Below are 26,594 nucleotides of genomic sequence, written 5' to 3' on the forward strand. Positions count from 1 at the left end.
TTGTCAATGAAGAAACTTCTCTCCAGGAAATACTTCCAAATGAGAGGTTTCCTTACTCAACTTTCCGAGACCCTGGCTTAGTAAATCTCATTTCTTCCTTAGCTTTCCAATACCATCAAACAGAGCTTTTTGTTTTTTGCTTTTTTTTTTTTTTTTTTTTTTTTTTTTGAGACAGGGTCTCTCTGTTGCTTTGGAGGCTGTCTGGAACTAGCTCTTGTAGATCAGGCTGGTCTCGGCCTCCCTAGTGCTGGGATTAAAGGCAGGTGTGTGCCACCACCGCCCAACTCAAACAGAGGTTTTTAGGTATGCCCAGTAGCAGGCTTTGTGTGTGGGGGGGCGTGGGCACCAACTAGCTCCCAAATCATGACATGGGAGACTTCTTAGTTATAAATGCTCGGCCTTATCTTATACTTCTCCCTGTAGCCTTTATAACTTAAGTTAACCTGTTTCTTTTCATCTATGTTTGCCTCTTTTCTGTTTGTTTTTACTTTCATTCTGTGTGTCCTACTGTGTCTGGCTGGCTAGTGGCTGCCTGGCCCTCAGCATCTACCTTTTTTTTTTTCTTCTTCTCTTCTCTCAAGCCTACATTTCTTCTACTTATTCATTCTGTCTGCCAGCCCCACCTATCCCTTTACTGCCTAGCTATTGGTCATTTAGCTTATACCAATCAGGTGCCTTAGGCGGGCAAGGTAAAACAGCAACACATCTTTACATAATTTAGACAAATGCAGCATAAACAAATGTAACACACCTTTAAATAGTTAAAATAATATTCCCTGTCCACACTTTTTGTTTTCCCTCAGTTGAAGGATTGCTTAGATCCTAGTGCCTAGGTGCTGGTGGTGGTCGGTGTAGTTGTGGGTGAGGGGTATTAGTTTACTGAGATCTACAAGGAAACAAAGTGTCTGTTGAAAATGTTAACAGTGTTGCAATGGAAACAATGGAAGCCATTGGAGAGAGACTCTGAGATAAGTAAATGTCCAAGTATAACACAGTTGGAAACAATGTTTTTTTTTTTTTTTTTTTTTTTTTCTCTGTGGCTTTGGAGGCTGTTCTGGAATTAGTGGAACTCACAGAGATCCACCTGCCTCTGCCTCCCGAGTACTGGAATTAAAGGCATGAGCCACCAATGCCCGGCAACAGAGCCCTATTTGAAAGGTCTGTTTACCTATCTGTTCGTCTGTCCTCCATCTGTCTGTTGGTCCATCTGTCCATTCATCCTTCCTTTTTGGTCTTTTTTTTTTTTTGTTGAAAAAGAGCTGTGGTGGGGGCACCTGGGCCGGATACCATAGGGGACATTGTGTTTTGTGTGTCAGGAGCTGGGCAATGCTGCCTGCCGCCCCTCCTCCGGGGCTGGGGGGTTGGCGCAAGGGCTGCTCTATCCCTCTGTTCTGGCCATTCCTTTTTGTTTTTCTTATGAGGCATTGATATCCTGGGATTCATGATCTTCTTGCCTCTGTCTCTCAAGTGCTGTGGTCACAGGATTTGCTACCATAATCAGATTCCAAGGTTTTCTTTTCTTTTTTCTTTCTGGTTTTGTTTGTTTTTGTTTTCAAGGCAGGGTTTCTCTGTGTAGCCCTGGCTCTCCTGGAATTCACTCTGTAGACCAGGCTGGTGTGGAATTCAGAGACCCATCTACCTCTGCCTCCCAAGTGCTAGGATTAACAGCATGCGTTGGAGGTGCATTGCCTGGCTTTTCCAAGTTTTTCTTTTGTTTTGTTTTGAATGACCCTCACTAGAATTCTTTCTCTGGAGACATCTGTTGGTTTTTCTTTGAATAGGTTATAACAACAGAGTATGTTTCTGCTGATATCCAAACTGGACGGTGGTGGCACGCATCTTTAATCCTAGTACTCCGGAGGCAGAGGCAGGCAGATCGCTGTGAGTTGGAGGCCAGCCTGGTCTACAAAGCTACACAGAGAAACCCTGTCTTGAAAAATCTAACAAAACAAAACAAAAAGCCATACCCTCTTGGGGCTGGAATGATGATGGCTCAGTGGTTAAGAACATGTATAGTTCTTCATAGCAGACCAGAGTTCAATTCCTAGCACCCACATGAGGCAGTTTACAAGTGCTTACAACTCCACTTCCAAGGGATACCTCCAACCTCAGGCACATATGCAGACATGCACATGTACACAGAAAAAACAAAACCAAAAAACAAACCCTTCTCAAATCCACCCTTATCCTCATCCTAGGTCAGTTTGATTAGGTTTTTGTTTTTTGTTTTTTATTTTTTCTTTCTTTCTGAGACTGAGTCTTACTATATAGCCTTGGCCAGCCTGGAACTATCTATATAGTCCAGCCTGGCCTCAAACTCAGAGCTCTGCCTATCTCTGAGTGCTGGGATTAAAGGCCTGTATGGCCACCACCCAGTTTATGTTTTCTCAGGAATACTGATGACTTCCATGAATTACTATTTCATAATATGGCTGTTTTATTTAGTTAGTTTGGAAGTTTCATTTTATTTTTCTTTCTTTCTTTCTTTTTTTTTTTTTTCTTTTTTCTTTTCCTAGACAGGGTTTCTCTGTGTAGCCCTGGTTGTCCTGGAACTCCCAGTAGACCAGGCTGCCCTGGAACTCAGAGATCTGCCTTCCAAGTGCTAGGATTAAAGGTGTGTTCTACTCATCACCACCAGGTTGGAAGTTTTATTTTTTAAAGATTGTTTTACTTATTATGAATAGTGTTCCACTTGCATGTATGCCTGCATATCAGAAGAGAACGCCTGATCTCATTATAGGTAGTCGTGAGCCAGGGAATTGAACCTGGGTCCTCTGAAGAGCAGTCATGCTCTTAACTTCTGAGCCATCTCTCCAGCTACCCCTTTCCCTGGAAGTTTTTTGGTTTATTTTAGAAACAGGGTTTGGCTTTGGAGGTTGTCTGAAACTAGCTCTTGTAGACCAGGCTGGTCTCGAACTTACAGAGCTCCGCCTGCCTCTGCCTCCCAAGTGATGGGATCAAAGGTGTGAGCCACCAATGCCTGGCCACCTGGAAGTTTTAAGTTAGATGATGAATACAAAAGTCTCAGGAAAGTACATGGTAAATACTTGATAAGTATCTCCTGACTATGGCTAAATTGGCATTAGAATCTTACCAAATGAATAATGAAAGCTGAAGTTAAAACTAAAGAATTAACCATGGATCCCAGGATGGAAGCATGGAGCCCAGAGTTTGGGAAGAAACTGAAAGATATCAATTTTTCATATCTGTCATTTTTCTCCCTCTTGTGTGTGTGTGTGTATGTATACACACACATATATGTATATATATACATATACATACATACATACATACATATATATATATTTTTTTTTTTGAGAGTTTCTCTGTGTAGCTCTGGAATTCTCTCTGTAAACCAGGACCAGACTGGCCTCTAACTTAGATCTGCCTGCCTCTGCTTTCCAAGTGCTGGGATTAAAGGTGTGGCCCAGTACTGCCAGGCTTTTGTATTTTCTTAGTATGGCTATTCAGTACTGCTCAAGGACCTGGCCTAATGGGGCTAAATGTTTTATTTACTTGATTTCACAAAGTATTGTTATATAATTCCATGATTAAGCAATGGGGAAAATGAAGGTTAAATAGTTTCAGGTCTGGCTTCAAGCTGGCTCTCTGAATACAGTATGTTCTTGAGTATGAATGTTGAGGCCTGGGAATGTAGCTCAGTTGGTTGCAAGGTGTTGCCTCTCTTGCATGAAACCCCAAATTTGGTATTCAGTACTGCATAAACTGGGTGTGGTTGGACATGTCTGAAGTAGGCAGGTAATAGAAGTAGACTCAGGGATTCAAGGTAGTCCTTAGCTACATAGTTGGTTAGAGGCCAGCCTGGGCTATTTGACACCCTTTCTCAAATAAGAAAAAGAAACTGGGCAGTGGTGGCACACAAATTTAATTCCAGCACTAGGGAGGCAGAGGCAGAAGGTTTTCTGAGTTTGAGGCCAGCCTGATCTACAGAGTGAGTTCCAGCATATCTAGGACTACAGAGAGAAACCCTGTCTAGAAAAAACCCAAAACCAACCAACCAACCAAACAAACAAAAAAAGGATTTTGAGGGTTGGAGTAAAAGTTGTTAAATTCTTGCATGTAACACTGTAATGAGCAATTACTATAAGCCCTGTCTGTACAAAACAAGTTACATTTATTGGCTACTAGTTCTGTATCACATGATACTTTGTATGTTAGTTTAACTTTCAAATCTTATTTAGAAGGGAAACGTCTTAGTCTTGAGTGTAGGTCATTGGTGTGCTTGTTTAGTATGGGTGAAGTCTTGGGTTTGGTTCTCAGCTGACTTGGCACTTGTTATGTATGTAACCCAGACAGCCCTCCAAGTCATGCCAGTCCTTCTGCCTCAGCCTCCCAAGTGCTGGGATCACAGGTTTGCGTTCCTAAGCTCTGCTTTTTTGATGATCTGTTTTTGTTTTGTTTTGTTTTTTGAAACAGGTTTCTCTGTAGCTTTGGAGCCTATCCTGGCACTTGCTCTGAAGACCAGGCTGGCCTGGAACTCAAAGAGATCTGCCTGCCTCTACCTCCCATGTGCTGGAATTAAAGGTGTGTGCCGCCACCACCTGTTTTCTTCTGGGTTATTTGTTTACTGTGCAGTCGATCTGTTGATTTTTGATTCATAGTTATATAATCATTTCCCCACCCCCCTTTATCTAGAAAAATTTCTCTTTACTAGTATTTCCTGGTATTTTAGAGGATTGTTGTTTGCTCAAGTTTTAGATTTTTCTTGAGTTTGTGATCATAAGACTGTTTTGGGCCATCAAGATGGTTCAGTGGTTAAGGAGCTTAGAAGTTGTTTTCAGACCTCCACAGGTCACCTCCCAAAACAAATAAAAGGTAATAAAAACCTGTCATTATCTAGTAGTGATTTTTAAGTCACTTTAATCAAACCACCACAGTTCCATTCATTCTGGCAAGTGGACAGAATGACAACAGGGAATAGTAAGATTGAGTGGTTCTTGGGAGTCAGAGGCAAGTGGATCTCAGGTTTGAGGCCACCTAGGGCTATAACAAAGATCCTGACTCATAAACAAAAACAACAACAACAACAAAACAAAACAAAACAAAAAACCCAAAACTAGCCAAACATACAAGAGTGCTTGTAAATAAATACCTTTGGCTTCAAGTTCTCAGCTTAATTTGCTGTGACATCTTGAAATCCACCCCCATCTCTCTCCTCTCTCTTTTTCTGAGACAGGATTTCTCTGTGTAGCCCTGGGTGTCCTGGAACTGGCTTTGTCATAGACCAGACTGGCCTCGAACTCAGCCTGCCTCTGACTCTCCCGGCTGCACCACCATCATTCAGCTCCATCTTGAAATTTCTAATCACTTTTGAACAAGGGTCCAGGCACTGTCATCGTGCTCCAGCCAGATCTTGCAAACCAGGTTGAGGTGCGGGCGTCCTGTGTTAAGGAGCTATTACCCTTTTCTTTTGTATGTTACAATGGGGAAATGGAGGCAGGATGATACGATAAAGCCACGAGCAAGGAGGCTGGGAGGGGTTCGAACCCAGCCTCGGGCCGTGCTGCGCGAAAGCCATGCGCGGGCGGCGCCCCCTCCCCCCACGGCGGGCCCGGCGCTCTGGCGCCTTCCTTCCCGGTTCCCTACTCCGCGGCGCGCGCTAGTCCCTGCGGGCGGGCACAGCGGTTGTGTGGCCTGCGAGTTTCCCCGAGTTCACGCAGGCCCTGCGGTTGGCATGGCAACTGGGCAACCTGTTCCAGAGCCGCCCGCCCGCCTGCTCCGCACACGCCGCTGCCACCGCCGGAGCCGGGGCCGGCGCCGCTCCCATGATGCACCGCGCCAGCCCAGTCCCCAGTGGGCCGCCATGTTGTCGGAGTGAAAGGTAAGGGGGAGCGAGAGCGCCGGCGAGCGAAGATCGGGGGGCCGGAATCCATCTTCATCCTACCGCTCCGCCCGTGAGTATCCGTGCCCGGGTGACCCCAAACCGTGCTCCGGACTCCCAGCGAGCCGATGCGCCCCTTGTATTGGCGTTTAGCAGCGGTTGGCGGGCCGAGAAAGGCTTAGAGACGCCTCCGGGCCTGGCGGAGGCTCCGCGCTCGCTCCGCTCGTACGTGTTTGGGAGGCGGCAGCGAGGCCCTATTGTTATCCGCGAGGAGGGGGTGGGGAGCGGGCCGCGGCCGGGGCCGGGCCCGCAGCTACCGGCGGCTCCGTGCCTCTGTTCGGCCCTGCTGGGAGTCCCTGGAGATTGGTGTTGCCGTTCGGCTTGGCTTTTGTATTTTATTTATTTATTTATTTTCGGATGGGTTTGTGAAGCCCGGAGTCCTCCCTTGTGGCCGCGGAGTGGAAATTCTGTGCTCCCGCGGGTTCCTTCGACTTCTCGAGCTTCCGTGGCAGTGCCGAGGGAGGAACAATAAATACATCGCTTTGGAAAGCGGCGGAGGGCCCTGGTCCACGGGCGAGACCCCACGGTGGTGGGGACTGGGCGATTTTTGCAAGCCTTAAATGAGGAGAGGTGGCCATCAGGAAGTTTCGGATCGCTTTTTAAGGTTTCTTGTCGCCTTTTGTTTCCGGGAGAGCTTGTGTGTGTGTGTGTGTGTTTTTTTTTTTTGGGGGGGTGCTCTTTCTCTTTGAGCCTCCCAGTTAGTGTGCTTTTTCTTTCCAAGGGGCTTTCAGCCCTTAGGAAAAACATGTAGCTACTCAGTGCTACAGTTTCGATCCTCGTGAACGTGGTTGGTAAACACGGGTCATTTGTTTTACTCGTCAGTACCACTCCCACGTCAAGTGAGGAACACTCCTGTAACTTTTCTCTAGAGTAGTTCATCCCTTCCCCCCAGGACTCCCCCCCCCCATCGAAGAACTTACATCCATATTACTAGAGGCGGCTTTATTTATCCTCACCCTAACTTTGAAGAATTGCTCGCGTTCATTGTGCAAATTACACGGGGTCATTTTGCTCACCCCATAAATTACTCTTATTATTAAGATGATTTATGAAGCATTTGGGACGTTCTGTTTTTAAAACCAGTTACTTCGGAGATAGGTTTGTAGCTTTAGCTCTTTGTTTTGGTGGAAAAGTTACCAATGTGGTCCTCCGGCTAAGATAAGCTGCTGCCTTTGGGGTTTTAGTAAACAAAGTAACCATTTTGACCCCTCTCTGATTGTAACTTTTTAAAACATTTCTGAGGGCTGCGGATTCCTTATCTGTGCATTTGGAAATTCTGGGTTCTGAGCTCGGAGTTAGTATGTTGTAAGGCAGCAACTTTTTGAAGTTGGAATTTGTTTAGTTTGGGTCGGTGATGAACTGCATTAAGGTAATTTATGTCCACAGAAGGTTTGTTCAGTGTGGTTAAAACAAAACAAAACCTTTAAAACCTGACTATCTTAATAAAAGGTGGATTAAACCATGTTGCTTTGCTTGAAGAAAACTGCTGTTAGTGATATTTAAAAAGTAAAAACAAATTACAACTTGATCTTTATACAGTTTGAAAAACTTGATACTTCATTGTATTGCTTCAAACACCTGCTTTGTAAGAAAAAAAAAATCACACCTCAAATACTGTACATAACTTTTTAGTGAGCTTTGGGAGTTCCCTAACAGGTAGCATCGATTTGATGTTTTCTGGTAATTAGGTAAATGATTATTATTGTTGTTTGTCAGTCCTAAGATGTTATAAAATTCTCTCAGGCACAACATGTTAGTGTTTAGTTGTTTCTCACTTTTCAGTTGTCCGTCTTGGCCAGGTTTTGTCTTGTCGGGAAACTGCCTTGCCTCATTAGGTAAAGCAGGAAGTCTCAGGGTTTCCAGATAGCCTTACAAAAAAGCCAGTTGTTATGCTTGAATATTCTTGTAAGTGACCCCCTCCCCAGTTATTTTTTTAGAAAGAGATTGGTTTTAGGGACCAGCTTTTTCTTAACATGAAAATTCATTTTAGGTAACTTTTGGCATTTATTATTTTAAGAATTCTCTTGTAGATTGGGGCTCTGTTGCCTTGGCTGGTAGGTAGTAACCACATTTGTGGAATTGTCAGTATAGTTAGTGATTTGGAATTTATTAAAACCTCCTTTATACCTTTTATTGTGATTAGAAAGGTAGATTTTCTTTCTTTTGGTTTTTCAAGATGGTTTCTCTGTGGCTTTGGATGCTGTCCTGGAACTAACTTTGTAAATCAGGTTGGACTTGAACTCACAGAGATCCTCCTGCCTCTGCCTCCAGACTGCTGGGATCAAAGGCATGCACCACTACCTCTGGCCAGATTTTCTTTCTTTGGAAACTGGCTGAGAGATTTTTTTTAGTTTAGTGGCAAAACTTGGTATTTGTTTCTCTTGGCCTAAAGTATCTGATACAGACTCTTGTAGAAGAAAATGTATTGTGCAGTGTGAGGGGTAATTGGTCTTCAGAGAATGAAGTGAGAAGGCATTAGGTTGATGATGAAACATCAATAATTTCTGGTTTCCTACTTAAACTTAGACAGCATTTTATTCATGTGTGTTAGAAGGCTAAAAAGTATTCTAGTATAAGGTCCTGTTGGATGGGGTTTAATTTGGGGGGAGGTTGGAGGAGGCCATTGGAATTGTTGATTTATACCAGGCATTTCCAAAGTAGAGGTTTTGTTTTGTTTTCTTTTTAAAAATGATTTACTTTTATTTTATGTGCATTGGTGTTTTGCCTGCATGTATCTCTGTGTGAGGGTGTTAGATAGTTGTGAGCTGTCATGTGGGTGCTAGGAACTGAACCTGGGTCCTCTGGAAGAGCTCTTAACCATTTCTCCAGCCCCCCCCCCTTGTCTAGTTTTTTTTTTTTCAGAGAATATTATAGCTTTCCAGGTTGGCCTTAAACTCATAGTGTAAACCAAGCTGGCCTCAAACCATTAGCAGTTTTTCTGTCTTAGTCTCCCAGAGTGCTGGGATTATAAATTAGGTTTTGAACAGATTGCAGACTTCATTGTGCCCTCTTTAATTCTAGTTTCAGAATATGAGCTAGTCTTAAGAATTTTCCGGGAAGTTATTTATCTAATGAGAGAACACATTTGGAAGCTGGCAAGCTGATGGTTCAGTGGTTAAGAGCTCTTGGTGCTTGTGCCTTGGTGGTGTATACCTCTAATCCAGTGTTCAGGAAGCAGAGGCAGGCAGATCTTTGTGAGTTTGAGGCCAGCCTGGTCTACAGGGCGAGTTCCAGGACAGCCAGGGCTACACAGAGAAGCTCTGTCCCAAAAAAACAAAAAACAAAAAAAGAGAGAGAAAATAAAAGTACTTGGAGTGCTTTTTTGCAGGGGACATGTGTGGCTCACAGTCATCACTGACACTGACTCCAGTTTAGGGGACTTGATGCCTTCTGGCTGTTAGGCCTTGTATGTACATGTTGCACATATCTGCAGGTAAAACATACATAAAAGGAGAATAAATATTTCAAAAAAAGAGAACAGGTTTCTTAACTTGTTTTGAGCAGTGTTTTAATAGTCTTGGAAGTTACTCTAGTGGTTGCATACAGGTGTATACTAATTGTATATTGTAACCAGTTTACTTTTTTGTATGTACAAATATAATTATTTGGTTTTGAGGAACTTAAGTAGCTGTAGTTCCTAGTAACATTTGATTTCTCTGATGTATTTCCAGAGGAGTTTGACATCCTACTACTGGTAGGAGTGGGGACCCACTTCTTTAATCCCAGAAATCAGACAGGCAGATCTCAGTGAGTTCAAGACCAGTCTGGTCTCTACATGGTGAGACCCTGTCTCAAAGAAACAAAAAAGATAGTAGTAATACTATTACTAGGATGTTAGAAAAAACCAGGGTTGGTTTCAGAACAGCTTGAGACCTCTGCTCCTTCCTAACTGGATGATGCCTTGGGCTCCTAATTTCTGTAGTGTTTTACTTGTAAAAATAGGGCTACTGATGCTTCCCTTTTAGTGTTTCTGTGATGAGATAATGTCTGCCATGTATTTTGCTACCCTGTTACTGTGGTGAGACAGTGTTTTACAGTGAGGTTTAGTACTAGCAAAGTGAGTTGGGTTTGTCTTATCCTGTTTCTAAGAGTTGATTACTAATGATCATGATTGCATTAAATTTTTAAGTTATTGATAAAAGTCTTGATTTTTCTCCCCTTTGGTCACTATATCTATATCTATATACACTCTTGTTTGTCACAAAAACATTTTAGATTTTTTTTTTTTGGTTTTTCGAGACAGGGTTTCTCTTTGGTTTTGGAGGCTGTGGAACTAGCTCTTGCTGGTCTTGAACTCTGAGATTTCCTGCCTCTGCCTCCTGAGTGCTGGGATCATAGGTGTGTGCCACCACTGCCTGGCTCCATTTTAGATATTTTATAGGGTCCTTTTAAGTTACAGAATCTAAGCCATAGGCCTTTTTTTTTTTGTTTTGTTTTGTTTTTGTTTTTATTTTTAACTTTCACTTTTTGTTTTAATGGTGTTTTGCTTGTATGTATGTCTGGAACTGGAGTTACAGACAGGTGTGAGCTGCCACATGGGTGCTGGGACTTAAACCTGGGTCCCCTGGAAGAGTTGCCAGTGCTCTTAACTGCTGAGCTATCTCTGCAGCCCCCCAACCATAGACTTTCGTTTGTTTAGCGACATGCTTATTGCAGCCATCATTTTTTTTAAAGTGAATTGGAGTGTGGGGTAGGGGAAGTCCAGGTGATTGAATCTAGGGCCTGTTCAGGCTAGGCAAGCACTGTACTGCTCCAGACTGTGAACTTAATGATGCTTTCAAAAGTTCCTGGTCACAGTCCTGTTGATGCCTGCCTGTAATCCCAGCACCCAGGAGGTGGAAGTAGGACCAGTAATTCATGGCCAGCTTTGGCTATGCATTAATTTCAAAGCCAGCCTGGATATATGAAACCTCACCTCCAAAAAAAAAAAAAAAAAAAAAAAAAGTTGAGTAGGGAAGCCATTGATTACCTTCTGATTCTGTATTGTTATTTATTTTTGTGGTCCTAGGGCTCTAATCTCTATGTTCTTTTTTTTTACATGTTAGACAAGTTATTTGTTACAGAGCCATATTGCTAGTGTTTTTTTTTTTTTTTTTTTTTTTTTCTGAGACAGGGTTTCTCTGTGTAGCTTTGGAGTCTGTCCTGGAACTTTCTCTGCAGACCAGGCTGGTTTCAAACTCACAGAGATCCACCTGTTTCAGCCTCCCAAATGCTGGGATAAAAGGCATGCGCCATCACTGCCCAGCCATTTCTGGTCTTTCTATCATTATTTTTACAAGCATGGTTATAGTAGTAGACCTTAACTTGTTGGAGTACCTGCTGCTAGTGATCTTTATTTCTGTACAAACGGGTCCAGCAGCTTCAAAGGAGGCTCAGTTCAGGAAACTTGTCTTCTTGGTAGAGAACAGGGTATACATGGTTGTCTTGCAACAGAGAAGGAATTGTTTAGCATTTTGTACTGGAGTATATGGAGTTGTCTTTAAAAATGCAAGCATTAAACATCTGTTAACTGTTTGTTCTTAGGTGTTGGTGGAATGAGCGTTGCATGTGTCTTGAAGAGAAAAGCAGTGCTTTGGCAGGACTCTTTCAGCCCCCACCTGAAACATCACCCTCAAGAACCAGCTAATCCCAACATGCCTGTTGTTTTGACACCTGGAACAGGGTCGCAAGCGCAGCCACAACCAGCTGCAAATCAGGCTCTTGCAGCTGGGACACACTCCAGCCCTGTCCCAGGATCCATAGGAGTTGCAGGCCGTTCCCAGGACGACGCTATGGTGGACTACTTCTTTCAGAGGCAGCATGGTGAGCAGCTTGGGGGAGGAGGAAGTGGTGGAGGCGGCTATAATACTAGCAAACATCGATGGCCTACAGGGGATAACATTCATGCAGAACACCAGGTAAAAAAAGTTCCCTATTTCAGCTTTAAAACTCTTCTAATCACTGTCCGCTTAGGTTTTCTGCTTTCAATGACTGTCTCATACTCTTTGATTGCTTATTTAGCTGTTGTAATCAAAAGTCATTTGTTTTAAAGAATGGTTGTTTGTTGTAATTGCCACACGGTCATTTACCATTCTGGTGTTATATAGTAAATTAACTAAAGAAATGTTAAGACTGTTTGAATGTTCAAATTGCATTTCTAGCAATATTGTTAGCAAAATATCTATTTTTTTTTATCATTGATAAGCTTTTAAGAGTTGCTTGGGTTTTAAAGCAGAGCCTTTCTGTTGGGATTGGGTGACTTTTATATTTAAGATGCTATTGTTTGGAAACAATGTGTGTTTAAATTTCCAGGAAGAATTAAACTTGACAGATATTGAAAATTGAAGTAAAAAATGTTATGGTTGAAAATATGGGAAATTAAGAAGTCAGCTGCTCACTTGAGATTTGTTTGATGAGTGCTTTGTGTAAGGGTTGGTTGTGTCTTACTTAGGGTCCCCTACCCCAGAGTTTCTCTGTGTGGCTCTGGATGTTCTGGAACTGGCTCTGTAGACCAGGCTGTCCTCAAATTCAGAGACCCACCTACCTTCACCTCCTAAGTTCTGGGATCAAAAGTGTGTGTCACTACCACCTGGCGGTTTTATTTTCTTATTCAGAAGAAATTTATTAAGCAGGTTGATCATAGATCTTTGTTTTACTAGTGTAGGCATGTGTAGGTGAGGAATGCTAGTGATAAGGCAAAGTAAGTGTCTGTCTTGTGCTCCAAAGTCACTTTTAGTTTGTATTCACTACTTACTCCAAGGTGTACTGCATTTGTCTACCGTAAAAGCAGGGTTACCCCTTTTCCTTGGCAGTGTTAAAGGGTGTTGGATGATCTGGGACTGGAGTTACAGATTTACAGATGTTTGTCAGCACCTTGGGGGTACAGGGAACTGAGCCTGGGTCCTCTGGAAGAAAAAGTGCTCATTGAGCCATCTTTCCAGCCACCACTCTTTAACTTTCTCTTCCTGTCTTTTTTTTTTTTTTTTGAGAAAGGGTTTCTCTGTGTAGCCCTGCTTGTCCTGGAAGTCATTTTGTAGATCAGGCTTGCTTCGAACTCACTGAGATCCACCTGATTCCACCTCCCAAGTGCTGGGATTAAGGGTGAGTGCCACCACCCTTTTAAAATAATTTATTCATTTTTATATTATGTACATTGGTATTTTGCCTGCATGTATGTCATTGTGAGGGTGCCAGATCTTGGAGTTACAGACAGTTGTTAGCTGCCATTTGGGTGCTGGGAATTGAACCCAGGTCCTCTGGAGGATCAGTCAGTGCTCTTAACTGCTGAGCCATCTCTCCAGTTCCCCCTTTTCTTCCCCTTTTTTGGGGTAGTTTTTCAGTTATGTAGTACATGCTGGCCTAGAACCAGCAATTACTGTGCCCCATTCTCCCTAGTGCTGGGGCTCCAAGTGTGCACTATTGCAGCCTGTTCTAGATACCAGCTTGAACACACATGTATGAGGTATAAACATGAGAGACTGAGGGTATAGCTGTGGCAGAAGCTTGCTTAGCATGCCTGAGGACTGGGTCTGAACTCCAGCAATGCTAAAAATGTCACAAAAAAAGATAGGGAACTAAGATGCATAACATTGTGGATTGAATTATGAATCCTGGGTTCTTTGTTAAAAATGAAGTAATAGGACAAGGAAGTTTGGGAGATAGGTGATTACATTTGGTCAGTAGCGAACATGTTGAATTTAGGTAAAGATGGGATGCAGTAGGTAGATGCTCTATGTAGAGAGGTGTCAAGCTGGGACTACTTGTTTGGGTGGCACCTTTGAAAAGGCAAAACAGAAAAGGTCTCTTATCTCCTGACTTAGCCAAACATTGTTTAGAAGCCATATTCTTTGCTTTTAAAATATGTGCTATAAGCTTGGTGGTGGTACAACTTTAAATTCCAGCACTCAGGAGGCAGAGGCAGGCTGATCTCTGAGTTCAAGGCTAGCCTGGTATACACAAGGAGATCCAGGATAGCCAGAACTACACAGAGAGACTCTGTCTTGAACTTCACCTTAAAAAACAAACAAAAAAACTCCCCATAAAAACCTGTGTTATGGACCTAAAGCATCTTAGATTGGCTTTCTTTGTCCCAGGGCAGTGCATAAAAGCTGAAAGGAGAATCAAGCTCTTAGGATGTTTTTTTTTTTTTTTTTTGTTTTTTGTTTTTGTTTTTGTTTTTGTTTTGTTTTGTTTTTGTGAAGTTGATGGCAGAGCTCCGAGATCTAAGATCTGGTGGTGCAAGTCACCAAATGTTTCTTGAAGGCTTTCTTTGCCTGTCTGAAGTGAGCCCTATCATTAGGATCACATCTGATTTACCAGGCAGTTCGTTTAGCAAAGTAGTTACAAATCAGTGGCAAGGGCAAATCTGTTTACTACACAGGGTCCTAAATCAGTGGTTGGCTTGGAATTAGCAATGGGGAGGGTATTCCAGTAATACACAGTGGTAGAGAATTCTGGGTAGCTGATACATAGTATATGGGGAATCCATATATTTTACTTACACAGTAATTATAGTGTATTGTAATATCCTTTGTTTTTTGGTTGGGGTAGTTGATAGCATATTACTTGGTCTGTAGTCCTGGGTGGCCTGGAATGTGAAGGATCCTCTTGCCTCTTTCTTGAGTGTTGGGAAGACAGCCATGTCTGGTTTGGTTTTGGTATTTGTCTTTTTGGACCAAGCTACTATAGGGCAGGGGTTCTTGTGTCTTTCTGGTGTCTTTTCCCCTGGAAGTATGTAATTTTTTGTTAATTGAGGCAAAAAACAGGAGCTGTTTAATTTTGTCCTCAGACAAGTGAGTATTACAGTTTAGCTGTCCTGGAAATGCAAGGCTAAAGGTAGAACCTTGTGACTGAAGTGCAGAGAATACATCAGAGGGCTGTGCAGGAGTGTGTTTCAAGGCAACTGGGCTAGGCTAAGGCCTTGGTTGTTTTTGTTTTTTAAAGGTAGCTGAGGTGGCCAACTCTTGTTATCTCAGCAGTGAGCAGGGTGAATGCTAGAACAAAGGGACATGACTGGGTAGAGACTCTACCCTTCTCAGCCACTCTTATAGGTGAGGGTGAGAAGTTGTGTGATCTCTCAGATAGATTGAAAGAGTTCTTGAGAATCAAACAGGTTCTAGGCACTGAGTTCTGTAGTTCCTGAATTTGATCCTTCCCGTTCTGTGGCTAAGAGCCTTTTGTGAGGGACAAGAAACTAAAGCTTAGTTATGAGGCAGACTTTAGTGCTGGCATTACAAGAATGTGCCACCACCATGTCCAGCAGATACAATTTTGAAGTGTGGGTTCAGCTCTAGGTAGACTTCTGCCTTCCCAGGAAAACATGCTAGACCTCAGAGAACTGTTGGAGTTAAGTAGCACATTCTTTCTTAGGCTTTGCTGGAAAGGTAGAGACCATAAGCTTGATAGTAGATAAATACAAATGATGTTGACTCTTGTCTCATCAAAATGTGATTGAAGTCTTGTTTTCTTTCCTATGAACAGTGTGTTTGGTGTGTGTTCTTCTTTTATGAGGGTTAGTAATGTCTTAATAATAACGTCGGGAAGTTATTTCTGTAGAGATGTGGTCTCAATATGAAGTGATCTTACTCCAGTACCTACTACTACACTACTGGGTTATTTGTTTTTCTTTGCTGGGGGCTATTTTTTGAGCCTTTTTACCCATCCACCCACCCATCCACCTATCCCCCCACCTACCTATCCTTCCTTCCTCCCTCTCTTCCTCCCTCCTTCCTTCCCTCTCTCCCTCCCTCCCTTCCATCATCCTCCCTTCTCCTCTTTATTTTTTGTTTTTGAGACAGGGTTTCTCTATCACCCTGGCTGTCCTGGAACTCATTCAGTAGACCAGGCTGGTCTCGAATTCACCTAGATCTGCTTGCCTCTGCCTCCCAAATGCTGGATTAAAGGTTAGCACCACCACTGCCTGGTTTTGTTTTTCTTTTAAATGATCAAATTTATTTTTTCATTTTGCTATTATTTGCTTTGTTTTGGAGATGATCTAGTCTTACTCTGCAGCCCTGGCTGGCCTGAACTGGCTGCGTAAATCAGGCTGGCTTTGAATTTACAGACATCTGGCTTGCTTCCTGAGTGCTGGGATTAAAGGTGTGCAGGAATGCCCAGTTATAATGGGACAAAAATGAAATCAAATTGGTAAAATGCTTTTCAACAGTGAGACTCCCAGTCTGTGGTGGAATTTGTACTTATGGTGCCAAGATACTTTAGATTCATGTTCCTCCTTTTGGTGAAAAACTACATTTTAATTTTAATTTTTGTTTTGTTTTTGAGACAGGGTTTCTCTGTGGCCTTGGAAGCTGTCCTGGAACTAGTTCTTATAGACCAGGCTGGCCTTGAACTCAGAGATCCTCCTGGTTCTGCCTCCTGAGTGCTGGGATCAAAGGCGTGCACCACCACAGCCCGGCTCATTTTAACCTTTTAAAAAAAAGTTTTTCTGTTTTTCCTTCATGTAAGTGAACCACATGCAGTGCCCACAGAGTCCAGAAGAGGGCATGAGATCCTCTGGAACTGTAATTAACACAAGGTTCTGAGTTGCCATATAGACGCTGGGAACCAAATTGGGGTCCTTTTTAAGAGTAGCAACTGTTCTTTAACTGATGAGCCATCTCTCCAGTCCACATTTTTAAAAAAATTTTTTTTAATCAATTTTGTTTTGACATAACAATCTTGCTATTTTGCCCAGGCTGGCCATAAGTTTAAAATTTTCTTGCCTTAGCTTCTCAAGTGTATGGGATTATAAGCAGATATTATATATACAACATTTGGGTTATCCACTTTACAATACTGACCTCCTTAAGGACAGAATCAGTATATGTAACTCTGACTGGCCTGGGACTTGGTTTGTAGATCAGGATGGCTTCAAACTCCAAAGATTCTGTAGTCTCTTTCTGAGTGCTGGGTTTCAAGTCACACACGTCAGAGCTGGCTGTAATATGCTACGTTCTTAGGGAAAAGGAGACATAGGAGGTACTCCCCAGTAAATAATATGGACATGATAGGTCTAGGCTCTAATCCCACTCTTCACTAGGTAAAGGCAGAAGAATAGTGAGTTGGAGGGCAGCCTAGGCTTTGTAGTGAATCCTTGCTTTAACTCATGCCCCCAACAATGAAAGGATATAACTTACTGCATGATTTGATTTAATAACTAAAATTACTATATTTTATTTATTTTGGAGCTTCTAAGCCCCTAGTTTTGAACTCTAGAGGTCTCTGGAGGAGAGTGAGGGAAGATTAACTTGTGGTGGTGGTGGGCTGTAAAGTCAGTCATGAGAGTACAGACAGACACTGCTTCCAGACATCAGTAGCAAATATGTTGTGCATATTATAGCATCCATAGCTAGAAAAGAAGTTGAAGACCCATCTTTTCATGTAAATGAGCTATATTTTAATAGTAATTTTTATGGTTCAGGCTTTTTTTGACTAGCAGTGAAAATTTCATCTTACAAAACTAAAGTTTAAATCTTTGACATGTGATTGTTGTACTCTTATTGTGAAATCTATTTTCTCTGTAAAATACTGAGTGATAAAGTAGGTGGTGAAATAGGGGAAACATTTTAAAGTTCATGGTTGAACTGTGGCCTTTATATTGGGTTGTCAAGGCAGACCTAAGTAGCTCTGTCCTGGCCACAGTTCCATGGAGCATACTTCATGTGGTTTTACCTGTGGTTTTTGGAACTAGAATCTGTAGTTCTCACTGTATTTTGGCATCATAAGGGATGGTTACAGATGGGCAGACAGATCCATAGATGGACTATCTGGCCCTGTACTGTTGTTCCTTTGATCTGGTGTGGGCATCTTTTTTTTAAAAAAATATTTATTTATGTTCATTAGTGTTTTGCCTGCATATCTGTGTCAGGATTCTAGATTCCCTGGAGCTGATATCTGTCATGATAGATGATAGATGTCACAATGGAAAACAAAATGGCATAATTCAGAATTTATTTTGAGTTTAAGGACAGCCTGGGCTATACAAAGACACTATTTCAGAATTAAAAACAAGTAAACCAAAAACTCACAGAAACAGTGTATAACAATCAGCTTGCTTTGAACATCTGTCTGAAGAAAAGAGTGGAGTGAATTATAAAATATGTTTGAAACAGGGTTTTACCATGTAACTCTGGCTTGCTTGGAACTTATGTTGTAGACCAGGCTGGTCTCAGACTCAACAGAGATGGGATTAAAGGTGTATATTATCATCCTGGCCATGAAATTCCCTCCCTGTTTACTGAGACAAGATTTCTTTGTGTAGACTTTGGCCATCCTGGAATTCATTTTGTAGATCAGGCCCCGAATTTACAGAGATCTGCCTGCCTCCCAAGTATTGGGATTAAAGGCGTGTGTCACCACCCATAGGGGACCATGGCATTCTTAAGAAAAAAAACACAGCAGTTAGGAGTCAAGTTAAATCTCAGTGAGGGATGCTATGCAGTCTAGGTGCCTTGTAGGATGTACAGACATGAGATGTTCCTGTTTTGATTACACCTCTGTGTGGCAGAGACACATCCTTGCATGTCGCTAAATAAGCTGCAGTTGCTGAAGACTTAAGGAGTAGTTTGCTTCAAGTATTGTGGAAAGACTGCTTAGATAGCAGTCTTATGAACCTTGGTACTATGACACTCAGGTACAAGGTACTGCCACACAGTGTCGAGAAAGTAGGGGATAAAGTGGCATGTGTGGGAGTAGTCACCATCCTCCACCTCTTCCTCCTCCTCCTCCTTCTACAGTGTTTCTTTATGTTACAGCTCTGGCTGTCCTGGAACTCATTTTGTGGACCAGACTGGTCTCAAAACTCACAGAGATCCACCTGCCTCTGCCTCTGGAGTTCTGGGATTAAAGACACACTGGGAGTAGTTTTCTTTTTAAAAAGATTTCTTTGTTCATTTTATGTGTATAAGTGCATGTACAACTTTATGTCAGAAGAGGTTATCAGATTACTTAGAGATGGTTGTGAGTTACCATGTGTTTACTGGGAATTGAACTCAGGACCTCTGGAAAAGCAGCTGGTGTTCTTAATCACTGAGCCATCTCTCCAGCCCCAGTTGTCTGGTTTTTTTTTTTTTTTTTTTTTTTTTTTTTAAACCTCCCATTTGCTTTGCTGTGTTTCCATTCAGTTTCTTCGTTTTTTCTGGATACAAGGGGTTATAATATAAACTTAGTGTAGTACTTTGTTCTCTGCTGGGAATATTGTGCAAATGGTGTACAGATTGCAATAGGTTGTGTGAGTTTACTTATTTACTTAATGGAGATAATGAGGTTTGGAGCCTGGGACTTGGCTTATGTTAGGCAAGTCTGCTGCTGCCCAGATACATTTCCAGCTTTGAAGTACTTTTAGAATTAATATGTTTTCAGGAAAGTGGTTTGTAATGTGCAGAAACAGGGAGCCTAAAAGATGTCCTCAATGTTGTATGTATCGACAGTGTTAATTGTTGGCTATTTACACAGGTGCCTTGCCATCATCACAGCCAGAGCATTCTCATCACCAGTAGATCTCATACCCTAACACTCCCCAGCCCTGGGTAACCAATCTAATGTAGTCTGTGGATGGCCTGTTCAGAACTTTAAATTGGATACAGCCTCTGGTTCTTTTTGAATCCCTTGTTTAGTGTAGCTCAGTGTTTGAGGGGCTCATCCAGGTTTGGAGATGGAGTTCAGCAGTGGTGCTGCTTTCTGAGTAACTTATGTTTGGACCCCAGCTTTGCAGGGAGTCATTGGTGTTGTCAGTATCACTATTTCTTTTTTCCTCCTGAGTGCTGGGATCAAAGGTGTGCCACCACCGCCTGGCCTCCAACCCATCTTCTGTTTTATTTTTTTAAGGTTTATTTATTATGTATACAGTGCTCTACCTGCATGTATACCTGCAGTCCAGAAAGAGGGCACCAGATCTCATTACGGATGGTTGAGAGCCATCATGTGGTTGCTGATAATTGAACTCAGGACCTCTGGAAGGGCAGCTGGTGCTGTTAATTAACCACTGAGCCATTTCTCTAGCTCTATAGAGCATTTTTTATTAATTAATTTTTTTAAGCTAACAAAGAGAGTATGGGTTTTATTATTATTTTCACAAAATATATATCATTATACTTTGTTTTTTGTTTCCTGCCTCTGTTCTCCTGCCCCTCTGCTTTCTTGTGGCATAGATTCCATTATCCTTTCCTTGTCTCTAGAACTTCCTTAACCTTTCTTTCATAATTCTATGTAGCCAGGTGTTACTCTCCCGCCTGACAGTTCCCGAATAACCGCTCACAGTCTTATTATTAATTACAAACTGTTTGGTTTGTTAGTTCAGGCTTATTCTTAACTAGCTCCTAAAACTAAATTAACCCATTTCTATTAATCTATATTTTACCTCACATCTTGTTTCCCTGGTGGCTGCTGGCATCTCTGTGACCCCACCTTCTTTCTCCCTTTATCTCTGCTTGGATTTCCTGCCTGGCTCTATTTTGCCTGGCTACTGGCCAAACCAATGGTAATAAAACATATTCACAGTGTACAGAGAGACATCCCACATCATTTCCCCTTTTCTGTCTAGTCAAAAAGGAAGGTTTTTAACTTGAATATTGTAAAATTACATGTAAAAAACAGGTATCAAGTAAGAATTACAGTTATAATTTGGCAAAATTAAAGATAATACTCTGTGTGAGTTTTTTTATATCTAATTTATCCTGTCATAGCTAAGGAAAACTATATCTAGTCCTCAACTCCTATGAAGAACCCAGAAGGATATAATATTACCTAATTAAACAGGAAGTGTATTGTAAGCAACTTCCAAAACTCTAGCAATAACAGAGATACTTGGCTGCCCAGACAGTCACCCAAAGTTCTTCTGTAACATTGGGGCATCCATTTTCAGCCTACAGGACTACAGTATCTAGCACACTTCTCAGTGAAGCAGAAAGTTTGGAACTGTCTGGCCTATTTTAGCAGTTTGTCAGTCACTTTCCTCTGTATCCTGTAGATTGTCTGGCAGACTCTTCCATGAAGTAGGAACCCTGAAGGACCGTCCAATCTTGTTTTGGCAAGTTCAGCAGTCACTCTCCTGTGGGTCCTGCATGTCCAGTTTATACAGCACACAGTTGAGCAGTCCAGGCCAGGGAGTTTCTTGCCCAAATGTCTAGCTTTGTCACATTGAAAGCAATCTCCATAAGGAGCTTCTTTGATGCTCATCATCCTCTTGAAGTAATTGGTGCTGCCAGGAGTAGATATGTCTCACTTTTGAGAAAAGTCATAAGTTCTTAAAACATTTTAAATGCTATATTCTGTAGGTCTTTGAAGTGTTTGAAAATTATCTATCCACCTGAAATATATCACTGCACATATAGGAAATCTAACTTACATGACTCTTAATTTCTGTTTCTTAACTACATTTTTAAATGTGCTGCATAAAATAATACCTTAAGAGTAGAAAAATACATATCGTATAACAAAATTGACTTTAAATTTATATCAATATACAAAAATCTTTAAAACAAAAATAGAAAACAGCCAGGAGTTGGTGGCACATACCTTTAATTCTAGCACTCAGGAGCCAGGAGGATCTCTGTGAGTTCAAGGCCAGCCTAAGTCTACAGAACTAGTTCCAGGATAGGCTTCAAAGCCTATCTTGAAAAATAAGAATAGAAACATACACAGTGTAACAAATGAAGTTTATATCACTGTACCAAAATCCATACTAATGCAAAATATATGTGGTAAATAGTTGTCTTTTATTTTGTATTCCTTTATTCTCCTAAATATAATAAACATCCATAACCTACCAAATAGCCAAAGACCATCCATACCACCCCTTCACCCCTCTTGGCAATGTTTTCTCCTAAATCTTGGCTGTAGTAGTCTGCGAGGCGGCATAATCTCAGTGAGTTGCCTTGAAGTTGTTTGGGATGTTGGATCACCTGGGCCATTGCCCTCATTAGAGACTTCTCCAGGTCTTACTTGATCAAATCATATTAGCCTGGAAGGAATCAGTAGCTTCTCATCTTCTGTGTTCAATCCCGGTGTCTCTGCATGAGAGACACAGCCACGGAGCTGTCCTCAGTTCTGTGTAATCATTCAGGGAAACCCCCTTTCCCTTTCTTTAAGCTTTCTTAGGTCTTGCATGGAAACTTGAGAGTCCCACATTGGTAACTGTAAACTTTTTTAATTGGACAGAAAAGGGGAAATGATATGGAACATCCCTCTGTATGCTGTAAATATGTTATATTACTATTGATTAATAAAGAAGCTGATTTGGCCAGTAGCCAGGCAGAATAGAGCTAGGCTGGAAATTTAAGCACAGATATAGAGAGAAGGGTAGAGTCAGAGGAGATAACCAGTTGCGGAAGGAGAAGCAATATGTTAGGTAACAAGCCATGAGCCTTGTTGTAAAATATAAACTAATAGAAATGGGTTAAGTTAAATGTAAGAGCTAGCCAGTAATAAGCCTGAGCCATTGGCCAAACAATTATAATTAATATTAAGACTCTAAATGATTATAAGTGGCTGAGGGACTGGCAGGTGGGACAGAAAGCTTCTGGCTACAAAAAGCTCCAGGCAGGAAAGAAAAACCGCAGGACACAGAGATATGTCCTCTATTTTTTCTGGTCTCTCTCTCTCTCTCTCTCTCTCTCTCTCTCTCTCTCTCTCTCACACACACACACACACACACACACACACACACACTCACTGACTCACTCACTCACACACACACACTCAGGTACACACCTTTAATCCCAGCACTTGGGAGGCAGAGGTAGGTGAATCTCTGTGAATTTGAGGCCAGCCTGGTCGCAGAGTGAGTTCCAGGGCAGCCAGGACTAGACAGAGAAATTCTTTCACCAAACCAACCAACCAACCAACAAAACAAACAACAAAAACAAAGCAGAGCACCCCCCCCAATTAAAAAAAAAAAACTCAGACAAAACACAAAACCAAACTGGACCTTGTGGGGGGCTTAAATTCAGATATTGCTTGTGAGGAAAAACATGTAACCTTTATCTGTCTGTGCCCCCTCCTCCTGTTGTTGCCGCTGCCTCTGCCTCCCAGATGGATTCTGGGATTAAAGGCATGCACCACCACTGCCTGTCCTGTGCCTGGTTTTTAACATCATTATTCTTATATCTGTCTCTGACAATCTTAATTTCATTCTTTCAGCTGATAAGATACAGTTATGTATATGTACCAACTTCCATTATCCCCTCCTTTCCTGATGGTTAGGCTAACCTTGAACTAGGTATGTAACCAAGCATAACCTTAACCCGATCCTTCTTCAAGTTCTGAGATCACAACGATGCAGAGTCACACCTAGCTTGTGCCATATATTCCTGTCAGTTTACTTCTAGGCTTAAGTCTTGGCTATTGTGAAAAGTTCAGCAGTAAACATGCATGTGTAAGGATCTTTCTGCTATGTTGTCTTAAGAGCCTGTATTAGTTACTTTCTTTTGTTGTGGTAGATCACCATGACCAAGGCAACTTAATAGGAGTAAGGGTTTATTTGAGCTTATGGTTCCAGAGGGATGAGAGTCCATTGCCATTATGGCAGGCATGGTGGCCTAAGCACAACCAGAGTAAGCAGTGGGAATGCCTTTAGACTTGAAACCACAAAACCAGTCCCCAGGGATCTTCCTCCAGAAGTACTTCCTAGGCTTCCCCAAACAATGCTACCAATTAGGGGCCAAGTGTTCAAATACATGAGCCCACATCTTCAGGCTTCTGTTAAGTACCTTTATTTCTGGTAGCCCTTGCTACCTCCCCCTTTCTTCCAGAGTTGGATGCTCTTTTGCCTGTGTGGTACTTGGTTAAAACATTTAGCAAGTCTTTTAGCCTTAGAGTTGTGTATTTCCTATGTCTCCATTGGGTATTACCATGCTGTTGCAGTAAACAAGTGATGGTCTTTGGTCCAGACCCTGTGAATCAGAAGCTCCAGTGCTGGTTTGTCATTATTGTATGTTTTCAAGGCCTCCCTAGTGATCCTTGTGTATGCATTAGTTAAGGACCACTTGGATGTTTCCTCAAAGAAAGTCTTTTAAAACCTCTTATTCCTAGCACTTGGCAATACGTATATAAGTGATGAATGTAGACATCATGTCATCAGAATACATTGAGTAGATATATTTATTGAGTGAAGTGTTTTATTTTGAAGAGTATTAAGATGTTATTTTGAATCACTAAACTTGTAAGATGTAACAGAGTGTAGGGTCTTGAATACTGAGATGGTTTGGGCTTGAAGAACAGTGAGCATACATTGAAAGACTGTATTGAAGAACTTTAAAAGGTTCTGATGTTGTGATTGTGGCTTTTAAAAACCTTAAGTCTCAAAAGGTCCGTGAGGTGGCTGGGTGGTAAAGGTGCTAGTTACCAAGCTTGATAATCTGAATTCCATCCCTGGCACTCACACTTTAGGAGAGAATTCACTTCTGAAAGTTGTTCTCTGACCACCACACTTGTGCTGTGGCATGTGTGAGTCCTCTGCCCCATGCACACAAAATAAATAAATCAGAATGTAATAAAAATGCGAATGTGCCCAGCTAATTACATCCTAGGAAAGGTATAATTGCAAACAGTAATAGCTAGGAGACAGGTAGGAGTGGATTACTAAAGACAATAGATATTTAGAATGTTCCATGTCTAGACTGTGATAGAATCACATTCACAACTGCATGCTAGTGGGGTGCAGTGGTGTCTAGCTGTAGTCACAGTTATTTAAGAGGAAGATCACTTCAGCCCAAATTTCTAACAGCACAGCTGTATCAATAATAAACTAAAGTAGACTTGTTTATTATAAATATACCACCTTGCAAGGCATGGTGGCAGAAATCATTATTAATCCTAGCACTTGGGAGACAGAGGCAGGCAAATCTCTTGAGTTCAAGGCCAGCCATTTCTACTTAGTGAGTTCTAGGACAGCCAGCATTACATAGTAAGACCCTGCCTCAACAAGCAAACAAACAAGTGCCACTTTAATTAACAAATGGGGTAAGAGGTGGACATGGGCACGCTTGCAGTTCCATACATCAGAAGGGTAGGGCAGAAGGATCATAATACCAGATTAGTCTGGACCACATGGTCTGTCAAATAAATGGGGTGATGACATGGTGGTGAATGCCTTTAATCCCAGGAAGGCAGAGTGTGGTAGAATATTTATTTTAAGGCATATTTTATTTATGCTACATTTGTTTAACTCTGAAGCTGTGTTACTGTGCCTGTCTGAAACACCTGATGGTCCTAATAAAGAGCTGAATGGACAATAGCAAGGCAGGAGCAAGGCTAGGCATGGCTGGCAGGCAGAAAGTATAAATAGGAGGAGAAACAAGGAAGAGGAGGAGCAATGGAAGAACAAGGAGAGAGGACTCAGGGGCCAGCCACTCATGGAGTAAGAGAGAAAATAAGGTATACAGAAGTAAGAAAAAGAAAAAGGCCAGAGGCAAAAAGTAGAAGATATAAATTAAATTAAGAAAAGCTGGCAAGAAACAAACCAAGCTAAGACTGGGCATTCATAACAAAGAGTAAGTAAGCCTCAGTGTGTCATTTAGGTGCTGGGTGGCGGCCCTTCCAAAGAGTCCAAAAAAGGCCAAAAGAGTGTAAAACATCTCACAACAGCAGAGGAAGGTGGATCTTTCTGAGTTTGAAGCCATGTGGTCTACATAGTAAGTTCCAGGCCAGAGTTACATGTTAAGGTCCTGTCTCAAAAAACAAAAATAAAACAAAAAGGGCAAGGACAAATAAGCACGTAAATTACATGAGGTTTCTAAAATGAGGCATAACTTAATGTCTTAGTCAGTGTTCTTTTGCTATGAAGAGCACACCATGAACACAGCAACTTTTGTAAAGGACAGTGTTTAATTGAGACTTGCTTACAGCTTCAAGGTTTAGTCCATTGCTGTCATGGCTGGTAGCATGGCTGCACACATGCAGACATGGTGCTGGAGAAGTAACAGGGTCCCACATCCTGACCAGCAGCCAGTAGGAACTGAAAGACTGTGGGCTTGGCTAGGACGTTTGAAAACCTAAAAGCCAGTGACAAACTGTCTTTAACAAAGCTATACCCTAATCCTTTCAAATAGTGCCACTCCATGGTGACCAAGCATTCAAATCTATGAGTCTATGGGGCCATTCTCATTCAAACTGCCACACTTAGCTAACTAACTAGTCAAGTAAATAACCAGCAACTATTCATACAGATATTTTGTTTTGTTTTCACTTGACTTTTTAGGATATTGTCTCACTTTGCACTCAAGACTGGCCTCAAACTCACAGCAATCTTGTACCAGCCTTATCAGTGTTGTACATACACAGGCATGTATTTTAAAAAGCAAAACCGTGCCATTTTTTAATTATGTTCAGATTAATTTTATTTTGTGTGCATGGGGCAGAGGACTCACACATGCCACAATACCAGTGTGGAGGTCAGAGGACAACTTTTAGAAGTAAATTCTCTCCTACAGTGCCCTGAGTGCCAGGGATGGAATTCAGGTTGTCGAGCTTGGCAAGTAACACCCTTAGCACGTAGCTACTTCACAGGCCTTGAGAGACTTAAGGTTTTTTAAAAGATACAGTCATGCCAGGCATGGTGGTGCACACCTTTAATCCCAGCAATTTGGGAGGCAGAGGCAGGTGGGTCTTTGAGAATTCGAGGCCTGCCTGGTCTACAGAGCCAGTTCGAGGACAGGCTCCAAAGCAATACAGAGAACTCCTGCCTTTAAAAAAAAAAAAAAAAAAAAAAAGTACAACC

The 26,594-nt window shown here is 41.9% G+C and overlaps 1 protein-coding gene across 16 annotated transcripts in view; it reads left to right on the plus strand.

Moving 5' to 3' along the window:
* Positions 1-5,712: 5,712 nt before the first annotated feature.
* Positions 5,713-26,594, plus strand: part of Pum1 (pumilio RNA binding family member 1) — a 109,123-nt gene continuing 88,241 nt past the window's right edge. For 7 of the 16 annotated variants that reach the window (XM_051188935.1, XM_051188938.1, XM_051188942.1 and 4 more), the window contains exons 1-2: positions 5,758-5,915; positions 11,426-11,799. In XM_051188935.1, the coding sequence (XP_051044892.1) occupies positions 11,437-11,799 (363 nt within the window). In that variant the 5' untranslated portion in view covers positions 5,758-5,915; positions 11,426-11,436. Of the gene's footprint in view, positions 5,916-11,425; positions 11,800-26,594 lie in introns of those variants that run through there. The other 9 variants (XM_051188939.1, XM_051188940.1, XM_051188941.1 and 6 more) reach the window with 3 other exon arrangements.

The sequence above is a fragment of the Phodopus roborovskii genome, unplaced genomic scaffold (assembly GCF_943737965.1).
Source record: "Phodopus roborovskii unplaced genomic scaffold, PHOROB, whole genome shotgun sequence".
Lineage (NCBI taxonomy): Eukaryota > Metazoa > Chordata > Mammalia > Rodentia > Cricetidae > Phodopus > Phodopus roborovskii.